This window comes from Alligator mississippiensis, chromosome 10 (genome assembly GCF_030867095.1).
Source record: "Alligator mississippiensis isolate rAllMis1 chromosome 10, rAllMis1, whole genome shotgun sequence".
NCBI lineage: Eukaryota > Metazoa > Chordata > Crocodylia > Alligatoridae > Alligator > Alligator mississippiensis.
In genome coordinates, this window is record NC_081833.1 from 39,712,111 (window position 1) to 39,738,748 (window position 26,638).

Below are 26,638 nucleotides of genomic sequence, written 5' to 3' on the forward strand. Positions count from 1 at the left end.
TAGGCTGCGCTGCTCTTAACTGGCTGCCTAAGACATTAGTTAACTCAGAATTAATGTATCTGTGTCCACTTGGTTCTAGGGTTGGCCAATTACTCATCAGTGCTAATTAGTAGGGCTGTGCGAAGCTTCGGGTGGTGATTCGATTTAGAGGCGATTCAGCCCAATTCAGTGGCCAAATCTCCGAATCCGAATCGAATCAGGGGACCAATTGATAGGTCCAAATTGATTGAAAGCTCAAAGATTCAGAGAGCTTTGATTCGGGCAGTCCCCGGCTCCCAGATGGGAAGTACTAGGGGTGGGGGAGGGGACTATGGGGGGCCTCTGCCAGGCTCCATGACCACCCTGCTCCCCCAGCCCCCCCCAACCCCTGCCTGCTCTCCCAGCCCCCCCATGGCTGCCCCTGCCCGCCCCAGCTCCCAGTACTTTAAAAAAAAAAGCCACAGTGCTCACCGGGTGCTGTTGGGTGGGGGACGATCCCTGCTGTCCCCCACTGCCCCACGCTGCACGGAGAGCTCTCCATGAGCCCCCCAACCCTCTCCCACTCCCCCAGCCCCCCACAGGTGCCCCGCCCAGGCCAGCTCCGGCCCTTTAAGAAAAAAAAACAAGAAAAGCCCTGGGACTCGCCTGTCAGGGCTTCGGGGGCTCATGCAGAGCCCCCCAGGGATCTCCCTGTGCGGACAGGAGCGGAGAGTCCTGGGGTTTTTTCAGGTTTTTTTTCTTAAAGGGCCGGAGCTAGCCCGGGTGGGACACCCGTGGGGGGGCTGGGAGAATGAGGGAGGGATCAGGGGGCTCATGCAGAGCCTCCCATGCAGTGTGGGGCAGTGGGGGGGGGGGGGGGGGTAGCAGGGATCGTCCCCACCCCAGCAGCACCCGCTGAGTTGGGGCTTTTTTTTAAGCAAGTGCCAGGAGCTGGGGCAGCCATTGCCGGGCTGGGAGATGGGCCTGGCCTGGCTGATTCTGAGATTTGGCAGCAGCCGAATCTTCAAATCAGATTCAGCTGAATCGAATCGGGATAGTGATTCAAACCACCAAATCGAATCACTGCCCCCCCAAATTGATCGAATCCAAAGCAAATACTAGCTGCTTCGCACAGGCCTCCTAATTAGCTCACCTAAAGGGCCATGTAAATACAGCTACATTGCTTAAGGCCTTTTTGAGGGTACTGCTGCCAAGCATGTTAAGTTTACTGGGTAGACATTACTTAGATCTCCTGTTCATAGTTCATGGAATATGTAATAATTTATTTCTCCTCATACAAATTAGTACTTCTATTTTTAATTCCATTCTTATTCTGACTTAATTTTTCCATTCCAATATCACTGTATTTCCCATCTAGTATTAAATCTTTGGCAATCTCACCCATTCGCTCTATTTTTCTGAATCTTTGTCATCTATATTCCCATCTCTGCATCTCTCTCCCCTTCTGTTCTGGTAACTATTGATTTAGGCTAGGCATTGGGACCCTGACTGAACACAGCAGTTTTTTGAAGGGTGATATGGCTTTGTATCTAAAAGCCTCTGATCAAGCTAAGTGTATGGAGCACTGGTTGAGGTGAGTAACACTTCTGCTCTTGTCTGCAGGTACCACTGCTATCACAGACTATTGTAGATGTCAGCCAATGTAGAGTTAATTTATCTGACAGAAAATAAAATAGGAAAATGGCAAATAATTTCTGAATCAACATGTGACTATAAACCCCTGAAACATGTGACTATAAACATTTTCAGCAGCTTTCCATGCCCATGGGAAACAAACTGTTATGCAACTCTGACTTTCTGAGTGCATCTCGAATTTGGTTTAATTTATTTTTGCAAATAGACATGATATGTCAGCAGAAACAGCTGTGGTGGAAGCCCAGGTGGCTACCAAAGGACAAAGATCTCGCTTTGTACTGCAATTTTTTTTTTGAAGCATAGTGTGCCATTTGCTGTGAGACGCATTGCGACCATGTGGGAGCTGACTCCTTGGAAATGGAAACCAGAAAAGAGAAGGAGCTTGGGGATTTGCTACCATTGCACTGTCCTTGACAAGTCATCACTGTCCTCTTATTGCCTTCTACTGATTCCTCAGCCCCCTAAGTTCATGCTGAATAATGCCTCCATTATTGTAGTATGGTATGGCAGGGGAAAGGCAAGTGTTACACATTTACTTCTCCCTGCTATTGTATATTACACTTATTAGTGTTACAGAGGCTCTCCAAACTGTGATTTGTTTAGCTGTGCTCATTAAAAATGAGGCCACTTTTGACCAAATCTGTCTTTGCCAGGAGGAGTTCTCTCTTTTGGGAAGGGTTGCATCCATATAGCAACCCTTTTGTGTTGTCATGAGACCACTTCCCTCAGCATTGTACTCCATGCAGCAGGTGGGCAGCTTGCATCCATTCCTGCTCCATGCACAAATGTCTCAGTGACATTGAGCCATGAACACTGTAGAATCATGCTTGTGGCTTTGCATCTTTTATTTCTTTCAAGGTCACGATTGTCTTTTCAGTGAAGCATCAGTTGTTTGGGACAAGGCTCAGATATTGGCTTTTGTACTCTTCATTTTTATGATGAGGGGTACCCTGGTCTAGTGGAATGTGCTTGGGAGTCACCAGCCCCTTAGTTCCATTACAAGCTCTTCTTGTTTCTTTATTGCTTTGAGCAAGTGAATTGACCTCTTTGCATCTACCTAGCTCTGCCCTATCTATCTGATGGGATTAAGAGCATGATACTCAGGGTTTGTGAAAACATCAGTTAGGCTCGTGTTTTCAAAAATGGCCTTTCTCATTTTAGATGATATAGAGCCTGGTCTGGAAAGCTGTAGGGATTGTTGTAGGAATTGACATCTCTGAAAATCTGGCTATGGGCATCTGAAGCTAGGCACTTGCACTTAAAGGTCTTTTTTGGACGTATAGCATGCTCTGATTCTTGGAAGGCTGTTTTCCCCTGTAGCAGGGCCATGTCCTGGGGTGGCTGTGATTCACTTTAGCAAGCTGGTACCCTCATACCCAGCTGACCCTAGTCTTGCCCCTTGGTCTGGGTTGTGGCCCTCCTGGTCCTAGTAGTGCCTCAGGGCACCGGTTGCCTTATGAACAGAGTTCCTGGTTTTCTCTGTTTAAAAATTGCAAATTCTCTCATTAAACCCTCAAAATCTACATTCTTCTGGAATTAAAATGAAATGCCACTGCATATATATAGGTATCAGTTGAATGTGGTGTTTTATTGATATATTTACAATATTAAAGCAATATTAAAGCAATTTGGAAGCCTACCAGTGCCTCAATCACTATAATAAAATAAATTCTAAATACCTATAAATTTTGGTGTTTGATTTTGGGGTTTTTACCATGGAAAATCAGAGGCCCTCTGACCCCTTCACTCACCAAGATGTGGGTCCAGCAGCAGCTGTCCCCCCCACCACTGTTTTGTGGTGCTGAGCAGCCCTGATATTCTGCTGCCCTGCCCATGACATTGCCCCTCGCTCCCAAGCCACAGCCCACAGCCCCCTGGCCCTGCCAGTGCTTCTCACTCCCTACCCACAAATCCCTGCCCCACCCAGCCGTGCCAGAGGGGGGCCCCAACTGTGTCAGGGACCCAGGTCTGCAGCCCCCTGCCTGGCTGCCACGTGTATGTGTGTGCATGCACATGCACATGGCACCCCCTCCCTGATTGCCCTCCTCCTGCTCCACCCAGATCCTTGCAGGCTGGAACTCTGCCTGTCTGCAAGGGGAAACCTGCCGTTGCTTGTGTTTTTCTCTTTTAAAGGAGAAAAGATGTGTTTTTCTCCTTAAAAGGGTAAATCCACATTTTTCTCCTTAAAATAAGAAAATCCACATTTCACTGCAGTGAACAGAAAACTTGGATCCCTGCTTATTAGGGGTGCGCGAAGCAAGCCATCTTTGATTCAGATTTGGCCCAAATCAGGGACAGTGATTCAATTCGTTGATTTGGATCACTGTGCCCGATTAGATTCGATCGAATCTGAATCTGAAGATTCAGTGCTGATTCAGAGAATCAGCGATTTGGACATAAACACAGCTTTAAAAAATGTTTCTATACACCTTGAGATACCAGTGCGGCTTATGAACACTGCGATGCTGTGGTGGATGGAGCATCCCACAGAAGTGCAGGGGGGCCTTCCACGTGCTCAGCAGTGAACCCAGAAGTGGACCGGAAGTACTTCTGGTCCACTTCTGGGTCCACCAGGGAGCATGCGGGGGGCCCGCCACAGCCCCCGGGCTCAGCAATTGGCTGCAGGGGAACCCTGGGTGCCCCCCCAGACCCAGGAAGCATCAGTCGCTGAGCCAGGGAGTACATGGGGGGCCCCCTGCACGCTCCCCGGCAGACCCAGAAGTGGACCGGAAGTTCTTCTGGTCCCCTGCTGGGTCTGCTGCTGAGCGCACTGGGGACTGCTCCCGCCCCTGCCCTGGTGCTTCTGTGGGACACTCCATGTGCCCCAGCATTGCAGCATTCACAAGCCACCTGCTACCTAGTGGTATGTAGAAAAAACATTTAAAGTTGTGTCTATGTCTGAATCTCTGAATTGATTCGGAGGGTTCTGATTCGATTCGGAGAGATTAAAGGGTCTTCTGATTCGATTAATATTCGGAGATTTGGCCACTGAATCAGGCCGAATCTAATCGGGGACTGACGCTTTGCACAGCCCTACTGCTTATGAGCTATATTCATGGCCTCCATTCTCCCCTCTGGCCATGTCTATACCTCACAAATGTTACTCCATGTTAATTTAGAGGGGGGGTCTCCATGGCCCCATTGCAGCTTTTGGCTCTCAGGTTTTGAACCTTTGTCCAGGCCTCAGCTTTCCCAGCCTTACTCCTTTTATTCTGGCTATGACTATCAGCCCAGGTCCACTGTCCTGGACCTTGGCTACTGGGTCCCAGCCCCATCTCACACTCACGTGCTCTGGGCCTCTGTCACTTTGAGAGGTGAGAGCTGCTGGGATTTCATTGTATTGAATAATTAATTTGCTACAATGCCCAATGCCAATGGCTCGGATAAGTGTCTTTTTTTTTTAACCCAACGAAATCAGTAAAATGAAGGTGCACACCGTAGTCCATGAGGCACAGTTACTCGATGCACTTCCTAAAGCAATCTTGTGATAGACCACCATCCTACCACCAAAATCCTAACAGGTACCTGTGTAACATCAGAAGTAGAATCCCAAGATACAATTAGGAAAGATTTTTCTAAGAGAATGGAATAAACATACTGAAAGACTTGCTACCTTTCAGGGCCTCGGGCCCTGTCTTGTGCTATGGGCCTCTGGCCTTATTCTGCACTTTTGTGCTTCAGACCAGTCCTCAGCCCTCTGGATCCTTGATCACAGGCTAAGCTGCCTGTCGCAGAGTATTCCGCCAGGCACCCCTCCATGGTCTCCACACCTCCCATGTACCACAGTCCAGTCCTATGGTATCCAGCTTAACTACAGCATAAACAATGAAGCTGCTTTGAAAACTAAAAAGTCTCACCCCCTCTGGGTCAATGTCATCTACAAGCCCTACTTTCCATTGCTGTCTCTCATGCCAGCTCTTGCTGTTTTCTATCTTTTACTTCTTTTAAGATAAATGTCCCTTGTAGTTTTCCACCTCTGACTTAAATGTCTTTCTAAGAAGAACATGACTACCCAGGCTGACTACCCACTTCCAAAAACATCCGGAGGCTCATATACATGTAGCAGCTAGCCTGAAAGGGTAAGTAATGAACCTTAGCCATTTAACCAGCGGTTCCTATTTTCTGTGGTGCAGCAAAAATGTACAGAACCTCTTCAACAGCCTATTTTAATTTCCCAAGAGAAATAACTCAGTATTTCACTACTTTTATATCCTCATGTACAGTACCACTGATGGAAAAGGGGGTGGAAATTACTGAGAAGTTGCTTCTTTTTGGGGAAATATTTTTTCTTTCTTTCTTTCTTTCTTTCTTTCTTTCTTTCTTTCTTTCTTTCTTTCGCACGCCCCCGTGGTGGCGACGACGCATTCGAATGTCTGCCCTATCAACTTTCGATGGTACTTTCTGTGCCTACCATGGTGACCACGGGTAACGGGGAATCAGGGTTCGATTCTGGAGAGGGAGCCTGAGAAACGGCTACCACATCCAAGGAAGGCAGCAGGCGCGCAAATTACCCACTCCCGACCCGGGGAGGTAGCGACGAAAAATAACAATACAGGACTCTTTCGAGGCCCTGTAATTGGAATGAGTACACTTTAAATCCTTTAACGAGGATCTATTGGAGGGCAAGTCTGGTGCCAGCAGCCGCGGTAATTCCAGCTCCAATAGCATATATTAAAGTTGCTGCAGTTAAAAAGCTCGTAGTTGGATCTTGGGATCGAGCTGGCGGTCCGCCGCGAGGCGAGCTACCGCCTGTCCCAGCCCCTGCCTCTCGGCGCTCCCTTGATGCTCTAGCCAGCACTGGTGGCTGTGTGGTGGAGTTTCTGCCTACTGTATCAAAAAGCTGAGTTCAAGTCCCAACTGGGGTGAGTGAAGTCTTTCTTTCCCAACATACTTGATCTTTCCATCTGTCACTTATCTTCTGGAATTAAACTGACTGATAACAAGTACAGGGCAGATTTTTTGATAAGTTCTGCTGAAATTTTCTTTGCAAGCATCCAGAATTCTACAGAGCACTAATTTGATATCAGAAGCTTGAGAAACTGGGCTTTTTAACTAGTTTGGCAGATGGGTTTTGAGTGGGAATGTGAGTGGAGCATTCCAGCAATAACACCACATTTACTTACCCCTGGGTATTATGTTGGTGTGTGAAGGGATGGCTTTATTGCAAGTCTTTCAGTATGTTTATTCCATTCTCTTAGAAAAATCTTTCCTAATTGTAACTTAGGATTCTACTTCTGATGTTACACAGGTACCTGTTAGACCACCATCCTACCACCAAAATCCTATCACAAGATTGCTTTAGGAAGTGCATCGAGTAACTGTGCCTCACGGACTATGGTGTGCACCTTCATTTTATTGATTTCCTTGGGTTAAAAAAAAGACACATATCCAAGGCATTGGGCATTGTAGCAAATTAATTATTCAATACAATGAAATCCCAGCAGCTAAAAAGTAGTCACTTTGGGTGCATGTACACATGACAGAGGTTTAGTCCTCGGGGTTTTATTCCCCTAAATTGAAATGGTGGACTTCCAATTGAAACCCATCATTTCAAATTTTCTGTCACACTACTATGAGGGGCCCAATCTTTTTCTTTTCTTTTCTTTTCTTTTCTTTTCTTTTCTTTTCTTTTCTTTTCTTTTCTTTTCTTTTCTTGTCAGAGCCAGAGCCTGCCCACGGCCAGGGGAAAAGCTGCTGGTGGGCTAAGTGACCCCTGAGCTACAAGGGGCTCCGGTCCTTCCCTTTGCAGTGGTGGCACTGCCCAGGGCTGCCCAAGCAGGCTGCTAGCGAATCAGGCGCAGCCACAGCTTGGAGGCAGCACCCAGCCCAATCTAACTCTTCCTCAATCCCAAGCTAGAGCAGCACTCAGCCCATTAGAAGCCCACCTGTGTGGCCCTGGGGGTGCCACCACTGCACAGGGATGGACCAGGGCCCTCCGCAGCTCAGGGGCTGCTCAGCCCACCAGCAGCTTGCCCCCCGGCCAAGGGAGAGGCAGGCAGGCTCTGCCAGAAAAAAAAAAAAAAAGATTGGGCCCCTTGCCACTTCTGTCTTCAGCAGGTGCCTGTGACCAGCAGGATGCCTGGGGCCACCCAGGAACAGTGCAGAAGGCAGCAGGAAGGCGTTTGGGTTTGCTGGTGGCTGGAAAAGGCAGTGGGGACGGTGCATAGGGCATGAGGCTGCCCAGGTAGGCTTCTAGCTGGCTGGGTGCTGCCCCAGCTTGGAGGCACCCGATCCAATGATTCCATGACCTTGCTTGGGCTTCCAGCTCCCTGTGCACTGGCCCTACCACCTTCTCCAGCTTCCAGCATACTCATCTTGTCCCTGGGGCAGCACAGAGAGGTGGTAGGAGGGTGGCTAGGTATGCTGGCAGCCGGAGAAGGTGGCAGGATTGGGGAACAGTGCATGGTGCGCTGGAAGCCCAGGCGGGCTAGGGGAAGTGTTGGATTGTGTGCCTCCAACCTGCTTGGCCAGCTAGCAGCCTACCCGAACTTCCAGCATGCCATGCACCATCACTACCACCTTCTCCAGCTGCCAGCAAACCCAGCCACTTTTCCACACTGCCCCAGGCAAGCCAGCCCATTCCTGGGCAGCCCCAGGCATCCTGCCAGCCACTGGACCCTGCTGAAGACAGAAGCAGCGAGGGGTCTGATCCTTTTTTTCTGCAGAGCTTGCCCACCTCTACTGTGGCTGGGGGGGGGAGCTGACAGCTTCATTGTTGCAATTTGCAAACTAAGCTACATGGGGAGTTTGCACCAATGCAAACTCATTTTAACCCCCCCAGACTCTTGCACATGTACACTGAGACATAATTAAGCCACATAGTGACATTTTTGTCACATGTACATGTTAATGGTATCACGTGTACAAGCACCTTTTACTCTTAGTGACATTAAAATAGTCCTTCCAAAAGGAACTGTGCTAGTTAGACGCATCCAGAGACTCATTTTCACATCTATATCTTTCTGAGAAGGAAATTATCAGCTCTCTCCCAGACCATCACAAACAGATGTTTTGCAATATATCTGGAAGGTCAATCAATCTGTGCCATTCTGGACCAAGATGAACAGCAACTTCCAGAGTCCCAGAGACCTCAGAGAAAATGCCCTGTCAGCCTTCCCCTCCTCTTTTATAAGCAAATAGGGTCCAGCTCAGATGCATCTGAGGACATCTTGTATCCGAGGGTATAATAAGAGCTAAGAGAAGGCAACAGTCAGGATCAAATTAACTAATATTGAAGTTACTTCAGAACAAAGGTAAGAGAACTAAGAGAACAGAGGACTGGTGATATCAGGCCTGCTTTAGAAAGAAGATAGTAGGGTTGAAGTGTTGTGACGGTGATGACGGAATGTTCAAAAAGCAAGGTTATTTTAGTAACATCTCTTATTGGACCAAGTGTAGCAATAAAAGAAAACCAGGTTAAATATATTACTAAACAAACTTTGCTTCTCTTAAAAAGAAAAAGCAGGCAAGAGGCAGATTACTTGGCTTGACCTCTGTTCCAAGTTAGATGCTGAAATCAATCATTAGGGATGACATGGTAGGATGTTTAGATGGAAATGAGTTACTAGACAAATAGGGGGTAGATTTTATACATCTTGTCAGTGAAATCTGATTGAGTTCTGTAAAAAGATGATGAAGGAAATAGCTAATGGAAAAAAAGTAGACATAATCTGTCTGGATTTTTTAAAAACATTTGATAAAGTGTCACTGAGGAAACTTGTCGATAAAACTAAGATGACAGACTCTGATAATCTGGATTATAATTTGGGCACTGCGAAGGTTGTAGAAAGCAGGTGTTAATAGAGCAAAATCCTCCTGAATGAAGGGGTGCTGGGGATCAGGACCTAGTACAGTCAGTTGGTAGATAAGGCATTTGGGAGCGTAGGAAGTTATAGAATACAGTAATAGTAAGTATGTAAAGAACTGCCAAAAGGAGAGAGAGCAGGAAAATAGCATAAAACTACGTTTAACAAAGAGCAGCAGCCTAAAGCTGTGTGTGGCTAAGAATGAATGGCAAAAGGTTATATGGCAGTTAGGAAGTGGCTAGATCCTTTTACTGATCATTTCCAGGCATCTGGAGGTCTTTGTTTTTTGAAACGTCTAGAATTTCCATCGAGGAAGTATAATAGTGAGTGTGCATGTCAGATGGTCTCTGATGACGCATGCTTTCAGCCTTGCCTGTTCCATAATCAAAAGGTTTGTTTGAGAATAGAATTCTGTGCAGGTGATAAACCACTTTCTCCTATACCTGCTCCTTCTTTTTTCTGAAAATTCCTCCCCTGCTCTGTCATGGAAACACACGCAGCATACTTTTGGGTCAGGTCAGCAGAAGCTTTTATTCAAAAGAAACTACAGCTGTAGGGGGGATTCCAAAGTGACATGGATTTCCCAAGCACTTGGAAGGGGTCCCCCACCAAGAGCAAAATCAGGAGGCTTATATACTTTTTAACAGTTGCTTACAACTCACGTGATCATATAGTGAAATTAGCATGAAAAGCGGCTATAATATTACCTCATTACTTCTTTGCTGTAATCAGGATGGGAACTTATGGGGGAGGCGAGGTTAGTTCACAAACCTCCTTCTTGCACCTGGAAATCAGAGTTGTACATACATTTTGCTATCTTCAAGGCCACGGTGAGCAAAGCAGTTGCAGAGGAGTTACAAAGAACAAACACTTTCCCTTATCTGTTCTACTATACAGAGCCAGCAATTCTCCACAAAACAGTTATGTCATCTTATAACTATAATAATCAAAGTTTAAGGCATATATTTTTTCTGATTCCACATCTGCTTTTCCATCAGAGAAGGCAAAAATTGTTGTTTCGGTGCAATTGACTAGGATATGTGAAAAAGACTGTAAACCCAGGAGATGTCTGGCAGACTTTCCATTCCTCCCAGCCAGCTGACCTATATTCAGAAATCCCAGCAGTCTATGTCTACATTTCTCTTCTGGGACCCATCCTGCCTCTGCACTCCAGAAGAGCTGATGCACAGTCTTCTGTTAGAACAACCAGGGAATCTGGTTTGTTAGCGCTACAAGCCAGGACCCTGGGTTCCATTGCACAGACTCTACCACAAGCTATGTGCATGGCCCAAGGAGTGGCTGTTAGGGTCAGATATTAAAATATATTAACTTTTCTTCAAACTGACACCCAGGAAAAAGCCAAATCTCCTTAATGACTACTTTGCGTTGGTCTTCTATCAGCTCACTGAGATCACCCTGTCTGACAAGATGCAGGATCACCAGGGGAAGGGTGAACATATGCCCATCATTGGCGCTGATCTTGTGAGGAAACACCATGAGAGGCTAGAAAGCTACAAATCACTCAGCCCAGACAGAATGCACCCAGGAATGCTAAAGGAACTGGCTGACATCATAGCGTGGCCAATGGTGAGGATATTTGAGAACTTTTGGTGCTCGGACAAGGTGCCTGAAGATTGAAGTGGGCCAGTGTGGTGCCCATCTTCAAGAAAGGGAGGAAGGAAGACCCAAGGAACTACAAGCCAATCAGTTTGATCTCAATCCCTGGAAAGATCTTGCAAAAAATCATCAAAGAAACCATTAACAACAGGCTAATAGAAGGTAACATTCTGAGAGAGCGCCAACACTGTCTTGTTGCAGGTAGATCTTGTCTGACCAATCTCATTTCCTTCTATGACCAGGTGACACATCACCTAGACAAAGGAGAAGAGGTGAATATTATATTTTTGAAGTTCAAGACAGCCTTTGACCTGGTGTCCCATGATGTCCTTATGGAAAAATTGGGGAATTGCAGCCTCGACAATTTCACAGTCCAATAGCTGGGGAACTGGCTCCATGGATGGACTCAGAGAGTGATAGTTGATGGAACCAAATCAACGTGGCACTTGGTGAACAGTGGTGTCCCCAGGGTTCCGTCCTCAGACCTGTACTCAATGTGCTTATAAACGATCTGGATTCTGGTGTCAGAAACAGACTGGCTAAGTTCGCTGACAACACCAAACTATGGGGAAATGCAGTTACCCTAGAGGATAGGCTGGCGATTCATGCCAATCTTGACAGGCTTACAGGGTGGGCAGATCAAAATCCGATGGCATTCAATACTGAGAAGTGCAAGGTGCTCCACCTCTTGAGAAAAAGTCCACAACACACTTATAGGTTCAGCAGTCCTATGCTCTCTAGAGCCACAGCCAAAAGAGACTTGGGGGTCATGATTGACCACAAGATGAACATGAGCCACCAGTGCGACGCCGCAGCCAGCAAAGCAAACAAAACTCTAGCTTGCATTTAGTGATGCATCTCAAGCAAGACCCGGGAAATCATCCTTCAACTTTACTCAGCCTTGGTGAGACCACAGCTGGAATACTGTGTCTAGGATTTGGAGAAGCTTAAGAGAGTCCAGAGGAGAGCCACATGAACTGTTAGAGGACAAGAGAGCAGGCCTTATGAAGAGAGGCTGAGACATGAGACTCTTCAGCCTGGAAAAGCGTAGGCTCAGGGGTGACTTGGTGGCAGCCTATAAGTCCATAAGGAATATTTATCAGGAACTGGGAGAACAACTGTTCACCAGAGCACCCCATGGGAAGACAAGTTCCAGTGGTCACAAACTCCTGGCAGACCATTTTAGGCTGGACATAGGGAAAAAATTCTTTACTGTCTGAGTCCCCAGGGCCTAGAATAGACTCCCCCCAGAGGTGGTACAAGCACCTACTTTGAATACTTTCAAAAAACACTTGGATGCCTATCTTGCTGGCATCATTTGACCCCTGATGGATTCCTGCCCCTTGGGCAGGGGGCTGGACCCAGTGATCTTGCAATGTCCCTTCCAGCCCTAGGGTCTATGAAATCTATGAAATTTACGAACAGGTAGCTGAAGTTTCCTGATCACAGGCCTTCATTCTCATGGGGGATTTCAATCACTGTGACATCTGCTGAGAGAGCAATACAGCAGTGTACAGGCAATCCAAGAAGTTTTTGGCATGTGTTGGGGACTGTGGTGGGCCAGTAGGGGTGCTCCTGCATTGAGCCACCCACCTCACTGCGCCCAACTACCTTCCAGGCTCCAAGTGCCTTCCTGGGGGTGCCTCATGTCCAACTGACCCCCTTCCTGGAGCACACCCACAAGCCTGGGGGTAATGCTGCCACCACCCAAAGTCTGGACTGATCTGGGACTGGAGCCCTCTACGAAATAGGCCTAGTAGTACTTGAGGGTACTTTACAAGAACTTGGGGTGCTTCCCTCAGTCTGAAGCACAAATAGTGGTCTCCCCTAGTCACCCAAACCAAGGGAACCCCAAGGCATAATCTAAACCCTCTCCCATAAGTCTCCCACACTAGGTACAAAGGAAAACTTTATTAGTTACAAGGAGTAGGTTTGGAATAGGGTACAAGGTAGAGCAATATCAGAGAAATACCTTAGAGCAAACAGTGGCATGGTAGTCTTTGATCACACACCTGAGTTACTGCAAGCTATATATCTAGTTAGATCTCAGGTAGCTTACTCACAAGTATCATCCAGAGGCAGGTAGAGATTCCCTTTGGAGGTAAACAGTTCATTGATCATGAGTTTCAAGAGGGAGAGAGAGTTTCAGATGGTCCAGCTTCTCTCTGAGTTTTCATCATAGCTACTGCCCCTCCTCCTGGGCAGTCATTCACTTATATAGCACTTATGACCTAATTTACTTGGTCCAATGAAGGTCAGCAACTGTTGGCTGCCAGCCAACCAATTTGAAATTCATCACTGGTTGCCAGGTAGACTGGCAGAGTCTTTAGCTCCCTCCCAGTCATGCTGGCATTGCTTAGAACAATAGGGAGCTTAAGCCCCTCACCCAGGTATGTGATGCCAATCATGAAGGCAGAGGGAGCAGGTTTCCCCACTCCCTCAGGAATGTATCCAGCTCAGGTTACAACTCAGGGTTACCTGAAGTAGATGGGACCAGAAAAGTCTGCCATCTACAGTGACCATGGTAACCTAATTGTCAGATAGCAGAGTCTGGGGAGAGACAGAGATGGTATTCTGCCACAGGGACAACTTCCTGGTGCAAGTGCTGGAGAGGCCAACTAGAGGCTGTGCTCTTTGTGACCTGCTGCTCACAGGAAGACTTGGTAGTAGTAGTGGATGAAAATTTGGACAGCAGTGACCGTGATATGATTGAGTTCAGGATCCTGAGAAAGGAAGGAAGGAGAGCAGCAGAGTACAGACTTTGGACTTCAAAAAAGCAGACTTCGACTAGCTCAGGGAACTGATGGGCAAGATCCCCTTGGGAGGCCAGTCTGAGGGGGAAAGGAATCCAAGAGATTTGGCTGTTCTTTAAAGAAACCTTACTGAGGAGACGAGACCAAACCATGCCAAAGTGCAGGAAGACTAGCAAGTATGTCAGAAGACCAGCTTGGCTTAGCAGGGAACTCTTCAGTAAGCTAAAACACAAAAAGGAAGCTTATAAGAAGTGGCACCTTGGACAAATAAATAGGGAGGAGTATAAGAGTATTATGAGTATAAGAGTATTATGCTCAGGCATTCAGGGATGAAGTCAGGAAGGCCAAAGAACAATTGGAGTTACAGCTAGCAAGGGATGTGAAGGGGAACAAGAAGGGTTTCTACAATTACGTCAGTAACAAGAAGATCAGGGAAAGTGTAGGTCCCTAGCGACAGATGATGCAGAAAAGGCTGAAGTACTCAATACCTTTTTCACCTCAGTCTCCACAGGCAGGGTCATCTCCCAGAGCACTTGGCAGCACAGTTTGGGGAGACGGTGAGCAGCCAACAGTGGTGAAAGAACAGGTCAGGGTCTATACAGAATAGCTGGACACGTACAAGTCTATGGGGCCAGGTGCAATGCATCTGAGGGTACTGTAGGAGCTGGCTAATGTAACTGCAGAGCCACTGACCATTATCCTTGAAAACTGGATGACTTCCTTAGGTTGCTTGTGAGAACGTTGTGGGAGGCCATGTCAAAAGCCTTACTAGAATCAAGGTATACCACATACACTGGTCTCCCTGCATCCACAGAGCCAGTCATCTCATCATAGAAGGCAATCAGGTTGGTCAGGCATGACTTGTCTTTGGTGAATCCATGCTGATTGTTCTCCTCCAAGTGCTTAGAAATGGATTCCTTGAAGAAATGCTTCATAATTTTTCCAGGGACAGAGCTGAGGCTGACCAATCTGTAGTTCCCTGGATCCTCCGTCGTCCTTTTCTTAAAAATGGGCATTATATTTGCCCTTTTCCAGTCATCCAGAGCCTCTCCCAATTGCCATGTGTTATCAAAGATGATAGCCAGCAGCTCTGCAATCACATCGGCCAAGTCCCTCAGCACTGTTGGGTACATCCCATCTGGCCCCATGGACTTGTACACATCCAACTTTTCTAAATAGTCCCTAACCTGTTCTTTTGCCACTGTTGGCTACTCACCTTTTCCTGGGGCAGGGGCATGCAGGCAGCGGATCATGGCTCTGCCCCAGCTCCAGACTATACTGTCACCACTGCAAGATCCCAGCCCCAATTCCGGAGCAGCTCCCTACCCAGCCGTGCACCCTGCCAGCGCTGCTGGGGCCGGTTTTTATGGAAACCCTGGTCCTGTGCTGTCATGGCACCACCACTACTGGGGCCTCCATGGAAACTAGCCGCAGCAATGTGGGCAGGGGCTGCTGGGAAATGGAGTCCACTGTGGCCCCAATCCAGCCCATGGGCTGGACTTTGCCCACCTCTGAGCTAGACTGTTTTCAGTGGTGGCAGATAACAGAACAAGGAGCAGTGGTCTGCAGTTACAGCAAGGAAAGTTTAGGTGAGATATTAGGAAAAACTTTCTCACAAGGAGGGTAGTAATACACTGGAACAGGTTACCCAGAAAGGTTGTGGACTCTCCATCCGTGGAGGTTTTTAAAACCCAGGTAGACAAAGCCTTAGCTGGGATGATTTAGTTGGGGATGGTTCTGCTCCGAGAAGGGGGTTGAACTAGATGACCTCCTGATGTTCCTTCCAACCCTAATTTTCTATGATTTTATGATTTAACTCCTATTGGCTGCAATGGAGTTAAGTGTCTAAGCACCTTAAAATACCTGGCCATTAATTTTTCTGGGTGCGTCTACATGGGATGCTAAACGTACAGTAGAGTAATTCTACTGTGCATTAGCACGTCATGGCAAAAGCTGCGCTATTCTGCTAGTGCACAGTAGAATTAGTCTACTACGCATTAGCGTCACGAAAAAGGTGTGTGCCTGGGCTGTTTGTGCAGTAGCTCTGGTTAGTGCACATTTAGTACCTGTTATTACAGGTACTGAACTTAATGCACACTTACTTGGGCACGTTAATGCACATGTAGATGCACCCTGTGCGTCTCATCGTTGTGCTCTGCAGTAAGGGAGTAACATTGCCCTGCCTCATGGGGTGTGGTGAGGATGAATGTGTTAAAACTTGTGAGGTGTTCAGGTACCACAGTGATGGGGACTGGGATAGATTCCCAACTCGGCCACTAATTTGCCAGGTGATGTTAGTCAAGAATGCTGCTGGGCCTCAGTTTCTGCATATTGTAAAATAGGGAAGAATTTTTATTTTCCTCATATTTGGATTGTAAAACAGAACTCGCTAGTGTTCATGATGTTCTTTGAAATCTTTAGGTGAAAGGTGCTATTTTTATAAGCCTTTAATGTTCGTTTCTACATTCCATTGATGCATTATGTTTTTATTGGTATTCATGGGCAGAACTGTTACTACACATGTTGGGTTAAGAATTCAGGCACCCAAAATGTGAGTCTAAGATAGCCACCATAACTTGCGTGTATCTATCTTGACTGCATTATTTTAGGAGACATAATATAGTTCACAATTTCCCATACCAGTCACTATATATACCCAAATCTTTAACAGTGGGGAAACAAACTGCAGTCATTTGGGGGGTAACTAATAACAAGACAGAACAGTTGCAGAGACCAATGTTGACTCTAGAGGACTATTTAATATGTCTGTCTCTGGCTCTTGGCACCGTGTCCATACATAGATCCACACATCCTATCAAGTCTATCTGCCTATCCTCGCCTGTGTGATGTATTGCCATTACTGCACTCCTGATGGTAAGATCCCGATGTCAGTCATGATTCTGTCACAAATCTGCTAGCCTTGGAATTCATCAAAACCCAAAGTCAGCTAAACCCACTCGACTAGAAAATCATACTGTCGTTAGCAGATACGTATTCATCAGGGCAACAATTTTTTAATTTTCTTTCTTTTCTATATACATTTGTTTTTGCTTATGTGTTACTGTAACAGGAAACCCTAGCCCTGTTACTAGAAGGTAGGTTGAGGGTTCAGAAAGACCTCAGACAAAGGAGAAGAGGTGGGGGTATGTAACAGGGAACCTTAGCCCTGTTACTAGAAGGCAGGTCGAGGGTTCAGAAAGATCCCAGACGACGGAGAAGAGAGGGGGGTGTGTAACAGGGAACCCTAGCCCTGTCACTAGAAGACGGGTCCGTCCCTTTAAGGCCAGAACTTTCTGGGCATGGAATTCTGGTAAGGAGGGGGTTAAATACTGAACCTGGCCAGCTAGTCAGCTGACCAGAAGGGGCAGGCCAGGACTATAAAAAACCCTAGGGAGAGCAGCAGTGAGGGCTGGCAGCCAAAGGGGAAGGAGTGCATCCCAGAGCTCCATGAGAGGCTTGGTGAGCAGTCCAAAGGCTGGAAGAGAGGATTATGGTTTGGGTGAGGCTATTGGGGGAAGGAGGAGGCCTCATTTGGGGGCCCACCACAGAGTGGAGACCCCAGCACCAGTGAGGGTGCAGCTTTTTGGGGTACATAGGCCCTGGTGCCAGAGGGGCACAGGGTTTTGGGGTGCACTGACCCCAGCACCAGAAGGCACGACCTTAAAAGGCCAGGGTAGCCTTGAACACTTGATGTGCCATTCTAATCTTTTTTTTGCCCGACTAAGCAAGTCTGTCCGCTGGCCTTGAACTTGTGCTAGCCCAGCTGTGGGGCTGGTGGCTAGACCTCTAGGCCAGGCTCCAGACTGGAGCAGGAATGAGGGCTAGAGCCTCGGAGTCAAACCCTGTTTGGTGGGTTGAGATGGGGAGGCCTAACTGGAGAAAGACCGGGGTCAAGGCCTATGGAGGCGAAAGACCCCGACATACGAAATACAATAGGCAATCTCCTGCTTTCAAGAACATCAACATAATAATTTCCATCAAGACGTGGCAGGTGAGTAAAGAGCGGGACACAAGAAACCTTAAAGGGGACTCCAAGGGTGCCCCACATAGGGCATGGATAACAGGGAAGATGGCACTGGGGAAAGCAACCTGTTACAGTTACATTGCACTTTCTTTCATTAAGTTGAGATGTATTATACCTGTCAGCCTTTGAGTAATGTGCAAACTACCCTGAGGGTAGGTTTTAAGGCCCGTGTGCTTGTGAGTGGAGCAGATAAACAGACCAGTAAGTACAATTGGCTCATGATCCAGACTAAATAGACAGCAATAAGGCACTTTATTGTGCAGTCAGTCAAAGACTCTGACCCTGTACCATTAAAATTCTGGGGAGTTCTGCCACTGTCCTGAATGAAAGAAAGACTGATCCCTAACTGTTCCAGCCTGATTTGGATTTCACAGGAGTATGAATTAGAACTAACCCTACTGAAATCAGTGGAATCATTGGGATCATATAGTGTGAGGTTGGGATGGGCCTGATGGTTTTGGTTTTATGCTAATGGGTTGTTCAAAATGTGTTTAATTTCCATTATGAAGGTGTGTGTTCCGTGGTAGTGTATGCCTCCACTACTGCTCAGCATACCATATGGAACTGAAAAGGATATTGCCAGATTTGGAAAGGTTGGTCTAAAAAACTAAGTGTCACTGACAGAACTCCTTTTTTAGCATTTATAAAGCCTGCTGCATTGGGATGAACTTGTCCCTGAAAGAAAAGGGAGTCACCGTACTCCCCTCCAGAGGAGGGAAAATGCCTGCCCTGAAGTAAATTGTTAGTCCTGAAATATAAACATGAGCTGGGCTTCCAGAAGAAAAGCAGGCCATTCACCGGAGGTTGGGGGTGTGGGACAGCTCCTGGTTCCAGGAAGGAAAACAGATTGCCTGATTGGAAGGACTTTGGTCTGACAGGGATAAGAAGCTCAGAGTTTAACAGACTCAGCATTTAGTTTGTTTTGGACTCCCAGGGACAATGTTGTGATGCTGTTTCCTGCTGAGCCAGGGACATTTGCTCTGAATTAACTTATCTAGTGTCTGGAGGCTACCTTGTTGGATGTCCACAGCTGTGTCATGCCTGCCTTTGTGAAGCCCCAAAACAGCATGGGTTTCCACAGGTCCAGACATTACTGCCTGTGATCCCTGGAATATATAATCCTAGGTTATTGCTGTGCCAGTTTATCATTCTGTATATGAGGATCCACAAATGAATTGCATACCATGGCAGACAAGGTTCCTTGGGTGAATTTGATATCTTTTATTAGACCAACCCAAATGGTTGGAGAAGAGTTATTAAGCAAGCTTTCGGGTTCAAAAACCCTTCGTCAGGCTAAGAAAGCTTCAGCAGTTGCTGCGTGCTCTTCCTGGATGGTCTTTTCATTCCATCCAGGAAGAGCACGCAGCAACTGCTGAAGCTTCCTTAGCCTGACGAAGGGTTTTTGAACCCGAAAGCTTGCTTAATAACTCTTCTCCAACCATTTGGGTTGGTCTAATAAAAGATATCAAATTCACCCAAGGAACCGTGTCTGCCTATGTCCTTAGACCAACACGGCTACAACCTAAACCCTTGTATGCCATGGGTTCCTTATGATTTCAGTGTTAAAATAAGGCCACTTTCATCTTCCAACCATACTTGGCTTTATTCCTTCTGAAGGAACACCCGCCCCCCCCACCCCCACACACACACCCTCTCCCCAGTCTTATTGCATAACTACGGTGCCTCAGGCCAAGCAAGGTTCTGGTGATGCTCTCTGAAAGCGGCAGTGTCTGAGTTCTTATTCCACTGATGTGCTGATAGCAAGCAATGCAGAGTACTCCTTGTGCTCCTCGGGGAATGAATAGTCTCTGTAGCTTTCTTCTCTGAGGATCACAGCAACCAGACCAGGATAGAGCATCAAATGTTACTAGTGGTCCACTTAGCCTATACAGTGCCATTTTAAAGAGAGATTATAAAGCCAGATAGTTAAGATGCACATCTGTACAGTAGACAGTGTGGGGAAATAAAATTAATTGTATATACTCGCACCTTCTCTGGAAATAGATTGCTGAGATATGAAATGATAGAATTAATAATATTAAACTGGATGAGGAGTAGAATGAAGAACACTCATGAATTATTAGACTTTCATTAACTAAACCAGGGACATCTATCATTTGTCTCTGCTTTGAACTCCTGAGCTACAATAAACTCTCAAAGACCTTGGCCTGAGTTTTGTTTTGTTTAGTGACAGTGGAAAAGCTTTTAGTTAAACGTATAGAAACCTAAGGTAATTCCATGGAAGCTATTGAAGTAGTGTGATATCAAAATTGAGCCCAGTAGCTTTATAATGGGCTGAAATGATGGCTGGTTTCCAAAGCTGGTCTCTTAAATATCTCTAACGTGGCATCGGGCAGCAGGGTGGAGATGTAATAGTGTTTCATGCTATTCATTTTGCTGGGTAGAAACCTGCATTGGGAAGTACACTTGATTAAGCTGATATTTGCAGTAGGTTTATAAATGAATCCAAGTGGCTTTGTGTTGTTCCATTTTTCATAATTTTGTTTCTGTATTTGAAATGACTTTATCCATATTCTGTTCTTTGCTCTTTCCAATCTGTTCACTTCTAGCCAGGCTAAAAGCATAGTATGCTTCAGGGAATTACTTGAAACTGCAGCCTAATAACTCACCATGTCATATTTCTTTAATTTCTACAGGGGCAATTCTATGAGATGCTGCATGCTCTCCCATTTAAGTTCATGGGAATTATTCTGATTATTTAAAATTTATACTGCAGGAGTTCTTGAGGCTTCAACAGTGTTTGAGGCCTTCCTGTTCTACTTAAAGACTTGAACTACCCAGTATCAGGCCAAAGTTTGCTAATAAAAATATTTCAATTCTCCCTCTCCCTCTCCCTCTCTCTCTCATATATAACTGAGAACTTTCAGTTTTCAGAGATTTTTGTTGTGGTGCTCAACCCTGAACAACAATTTGTAAGGTTGTGGGTTAGGTTAAACTTCTTTAGACCTGGAGCTAATGCAAGTACTAAATGGCTGCACAGTAACAACTGCGCAGTTAGGGACACGTGTAGACTAGACACACCCAGAGAGGAATATCAGAGACAGTTACAGAAGGCCTGGTAGCTTGGCCTTGAGTAAAAGCTCCTACACTGTCTTCCTTGGCTGAGTGATGCTGAAAGAAGCTTGGAACTGTGAGCGAAGAAACCATCTCCTATGTTTAAGGAAAATAACTCAGTAAATTCTTTATAACAGCTTTGTATCAAAGATATGTGACTCCATCATCAGGTTTTCCTCTTAACTAAAACATCTCATGACCCCGATTGTTAGCTAGCCATTCGGGCCAAAAAAGACAACTGTAATAGTAACAGCAGCCATTAGTAGAAAGAGATTTTTGTTGATATGTTTATCCTCAGGTATAAATGATGTTCCTACAATGTGTTAAGTGCCCTAAATTAGGACCATAGTAGTGGGAGATGGAAAACATATACTAGATTGCTGATCAGACTCTCTGATAAAATGCATGCTCACAGCCAACTTACCTAATGTAAGGTAAGGCACAGAGATCTTAGCCTAGCCTCAAATAGGCTTCAGGATTTGTACATGCAGATTTTGCATCTGCCTCTGGTTTTGCATTCAGTTTTGTGAACACCAAAATAAGACCTTACTGTTCTAAGGTAATTTAAATGCTACAATAACTGTTTGTGTCTTTCATTTGTTTTAGGAAGGAGATGTTTGGCCTAATTCTACAGCTGAAATTAATGTGATTTTTAAACCACGAGAAGCCAGAGTCTATCAGCAAACAGTCTACTGTGATATCTCAGGTACAGCATTCCTACTTGCACAATAAGGAAAAGGAATACTGCCTAGTACAAGGCACCCAGTTATTAGGCCTGTGTGAAGCAGCAGGTATTCACTTTGGATTTGGATTCAGCTGATTCAGAGGGACAGTGATTCGATTCAGTGATTTGAATCACTGTCCAGATTCGATCTGGCGTATTTGGATTCAGAGATCCGGCACCAATTTGAAGATTCGGCCATAGACTATAATGGGGAACCACTAAAATACCCTATAACTGTCATTTTTTTGCAGATGTGGATGAAAAAAAGCAGGGATGGTAGCCCCTTCTGAGGGCATGAACCCTGCCAAGCTTCAAGGAGATAGGTACAGGGGTGTCTGAAAGTATGCCTCAAACTGTTGAAAGCAAAACTCGTATCACTTGTGTGTGTTAAGGCAGAGCAGGATGAAAACAGCCAGGATGGTAGCCCCTCATACGGGCATGAGGTCTGCCAGGTCTTGGGCAGAGTGGTGCAGGGGTTTCTGTGAAAGTGTACCTCAAGGTTCTGAAAGCAAGTTAAAAAAGCAGATAGGTACAGAGTGAGGAGGGTGGCACTCTGTCTGCACGTGGAGCTTGGGGAACCCCAGCAGTGGGACGATAACCTTCAGGAGCACCAGCTGCTCCACCAAACCAGGATCCAAAGAGGTATGGTGGGGTGTCACAACATCACCAGCAATGCTGAACACCCTCTCACTTGGAATAGTGGTCAGTGAATAGGACAGGTGTTCCTAGGCAACCATGACCAGATCCTGCCACATCTGACTGCGGGTTGCCCAATAGGCCAAGAGGTCACAGTGCAGTGGCTCCACATCCTCAGTGAGATATGTAGCCACCGAGGCCTTCATGCTACCTGCCTGATGGTGGGGTCTTGTGCCTCAGGACCCCAACACTGAAGCCATGCCCTTGACCCACATTAGCAGCAGCTGTGGTGGAGGAGATTGGCTTGTGGTTGGAGTACTGGCACAGAAAAATGGATCCCCCTCTTCCACTTCCCCTTGCCTCTGCCCTTCTGCCTCCCTGACTCGGTTCACCAGCACCTCTGTCCAGTGATTGAGGGTTTTGCTACTACAGACGCTCCCCTTCACCCTCGGGTCAAACATGCCCGCCAGCCCGTGGACCATACTGGACTGTAATGGATCCAGCCGTTTTTTGATGCCCTCCTTCAACTGCTTCACCAGTGTCTGCTCCTCTGGTGAAAGCAGCTTGCCCCAGCCAGAAACATTGATCCCCTGGAACTTCTCCATGTCATTTCTCAAGCTCCTTCACTACAGGGATCACCTGGCTCAGGAGGATATCGCCAGCACTGAGCCTCTCTGTGGCCTCAAGGAATGGCTTGAGGACCACCAAAATCTGCAAGATGGTATCCCACCCTGTTTTATTAAGGGGACCACTGAACCCAATCTCCCCAAGCAAGGCCATCTCATGGATGGCCTTCTGTTGCTTGACCAGCCTTTCCAGCATCAGGTATGTGAAGTTCCACCAAGTCTCCGCATCCTGCATGATTTTGTGCTGTGGGATGCTCAGCTCTGCCTGTTTGTCCTGCAGCATCTTGCCCCGCTTTATAATGACAAATCTACATCAGGATAAATAGTTTGTAGTTAACAAAAGGAGAAGTCGTGTGGGTAAGGTTCCAGGGTTGAATCCAGCAGATCTTTGTAGACCCCCTGTGTGACCTCAAGCAAGTAACTTAATCGTTCTGTGGCAAAGCTGTTTGCCTGAAAAAATCCATGATAACAATACTTTCTTTTTCCTGCTCTTTGTATTATATATATATATATATATATCTCCACAAATTTCTTCAGTGCATGGCTCACAGTCGCTTGCAATTGGCTTGCTATGAGTAATTGCATCTCTTGCTACACCTGGCCCTGATTCCTGCACCCACATGAATGAGTGTAGGAGGCCAATAGTTGCAGGTGCCTTAGTTAATTACTAATTAATGTCCCTGGATCTGTTGACTTACTGAACTAATGAACAAAGTATTTAACCTGTAAATTTGACAGATTAGTAGGTAGATGACTTGAAGTTTGCTTCCAGCAAATATTTGAACTCAGAATAAGCGTTTCTAGATATTCATACAAGTAAAGCTTGACTCATCAGTGTTTGTAGTAAGCAAACATGAAAAGGCTGGGAACACTATAATACACATTCATTTTTAGATTTTTCTGGATAAACATGGAAACTTTTACTTTCCCAGCAGCTCCACACAGCACATTTCAGAATTCTGTACCTAGGGAGGGAGGTATTAACAAAATGCAGTAACCGCTCTACATCTAGGGTTATGACCAATTTCTGTTGTAAAGTACTACCATAGGAGCCCTTACAGGTTTGGACTCTAAATTAAATCCTTAGTTCTAGAGATGAAAAAGCTTTTTTAGATTCCAAAGTTTAATAATACTCACTTTTCTAACTTCATGATCTCATGACTTGTCTAGCCTGTTTTCTTAAATTGTAAAGTGGACATTTATTTGAGGTCACGGTAGTTAAAAAAGGAGGGGGGGACCACAAACCACAGCAGATTCTATAAAGCTTTGTTTTAAAAAATAGTGAAAGTTATTAAGTGATGATGAGATCTTTGTGTATCACATTATTTATTATGAAGTTTAAGCATGTAAAAGCAAGGAAGTGACAATGGCTTTTAACCTTTTTAGCGTCAAGGAACCCCATGATAGACTCAAGACATGTGTCAGAAAATACCATCTCTTAGTTATCACTTGCTTTTGACTATAGAAAAATTATAGAACAATTCTTCTGGTGCAGAGAACTCGGAAAGACCACAGCAGGGCAGAATGTTCTTGACACTATGGATTCCTATTTGAAATCTCTAAGTTTATCTTGTGACTTGTGTTTGCTAACATTGTGCTTAATAGTGCTAACATGGTGGGGCACCCCACGGCATCCTTGACAGGATCTCAAGGCACCCCAGGGTGATGCAGTACTCTGGTTCAGAATTTTTTATGTAAGGCCACCATAAATATTACATTTATCACATTGGATGTCTACACAACATACCTAACTAGTCCCAATAGCCATAGTACAGTTCACTACTAAGGACAGTATCCAGGTTCAGGTCTCTGATTTGGTCATCAGAGGCTAGAACATTGGAGCTGCTGAAAACTCTCAGCTCCCTGGAAAGAGGAAGAATGGGTCTGTCTTTGTTTGCTTCCCATGTCCCACTGTAGGTAGACATGATGAGAGGCAGTGCCTAGAGATTCTGAACATAACTATCTTTTGTATCTGAGGGGAAGGCCAGCTTTGTGTGAGTTTCAAAATAGAAGGAATAAGATAAATAATTTCCTGGGGCTTCAGGAAACTTCTGAGAGTGTAGCAGGGCACTAAGGTGCCTGCTACTGAGAGAGCAGGGAAGACTCCTCAGGTGCTGGGTGCTGAGGCAACTAGTGGGATAATGACCCGCACCTGCCTAGCCAGCTGAAGGGGGCAGGCCCTGGTTCCTATATAAAGCACAGAGAGGAGGCCAGAGGCAGGTCCCTACTAGCAGCTAAGGAAGAAGGAGCTCTCCACCAGAAAAGAGAAGCCAAGCCTGAATGCCGGAGAAGCATTGGTCACCGCGGTAGGATAGAGAACCCGGTAGGCCTGGGCATAGTTATAGCTAGTGGCTTATATTTATGTTGTAGCCAAGAGGCTGGTGTTTATGTTACTGTTTGTGTTTGCTATTGGTTACACTGGTGGTTTGGGCGAGGCTATTAGGGGATGGAGGAGGCCTCATAGGGGACTCACAATAGTGTGGGGACCCCAGCATCAGTGAGGGCGCTGCATACAGGGTACATAGACCCCAGCCCCAGAGAGGGGCAGTTGAGAAGCCCCAGAGAAGGGGGCGTTGTTGAGAAGCCCCAGTGCGGGCGTGGTGAGCCTCGGAAAAGGGGGCAGCATTGTGGTGAACCCCAGAAAAGGGCAGCACTGTTGAGAAGGCCCCCAGAGAGAAGGGCACAGAAAGAGAGAGAGAGAGAGAAAGATGGGACTGGAGAGCCCGAGCGCTAGAGAGGGCGCGAACAGAGAGGCCTAACAACGTCTAATACATCTGCGAGGCTTGGGGCATGGTATTGGGGTGGTAGGAGCCATGCATAGCCCATAAGGCTGAGGAGTATGGAAAACACACTACCGGAGAAGAACTCGAAGTAACAGGACAACCGTGGCCAAGAAGAAGGAAGGCAGCCTCCCTATAAAAATATATACAATCGAAATCGTGGCGGGCGAGAATAGGAGGGTGCGAGCCGACAGCTTGGCACGGTAAAGGAGGCGGCAGGGGAGAGCATGGTGACCCTGACATCCCTCCTGTTACAGAGAGAATAAAAGGAGGGTCTTCTTGGGACTTCAGGAGAGAACTGGAAAGTGCATCTGAAGGGGAAGAATGCTATGAATGTACTTTACTGCAGTGCCCTTCAAGGCATTCATCTCCCATCTGTACCCTTGATACAGCTAACCTTCCACAACCTGCTAAAACTTGAATGCTGGACATACTGAAATCTGTGACAGAGCTCCCATGGGCTTCAGTGGAGCCTCAGCTTTCTTTTATGATGTTTATACTGTTACTGATGCAATATGGAGATATATTCTGACAACGTCCAACATTGAGTTCCTGATATAGCCAGTTCTGCAGTATCTATGAAATATAGATACTCAGCCCTCTAATTAATATCAGGCCTGTGAAATATAAGTCTCTTCTCTGCCAGTGGGCAATTGGACTTTTGCTATATCTATTTCAACATTATATCTTTATATTTAATGTATAAAACAAAGGCTTCACAACTCATATTTCCTAGCTGGGAGGTAATCAGATAGCCTTAGATCTTTCACATGAGAACTTGTTTTTTTTATGGTCTCAAAGCCTTGAGAGGTGACTATCACAGGGCAGATTTTATAGTCATATATACAATCAACCTCTACTATCACAATCCTTTCTTTCAATAATAAGTAATCCAGGTTGGTCTTAAATCATCACACAGGAGGGTTAAAGAAGAATCTAAAATGTTATTTCCTTTAATCCCAGATTTGTAATAAATTGTGAGCT

The 26,638-nt window shown here is 46.1% G+C and overlaps 1 protein-coding gene across 2 annotated transcripts in view; it reads left to right on the forward strand.

Annotated features, from left to right (window-relative positions):
• Positions 1–26,638, forward strand: part of HYDIN (HYDIN axonemal central pair apparatus protein) — a 443,140-nt gene that overhangs the window by 147,467 nt on the left and 269,035 nt on the right. For both annotated transcript variants that reach the window (XM_059713716.1, XM_059713715.1), the window contains exon 10: positions 21,495–21,594. In XM_059713716.1, coding sequence (XP_059569699.1) covers positions 21,495–21,594 — 100 coding nt within the window. The remainder of the gene's footprint in view (positions 1–21,494; positions 21,595–26,638) is intronic.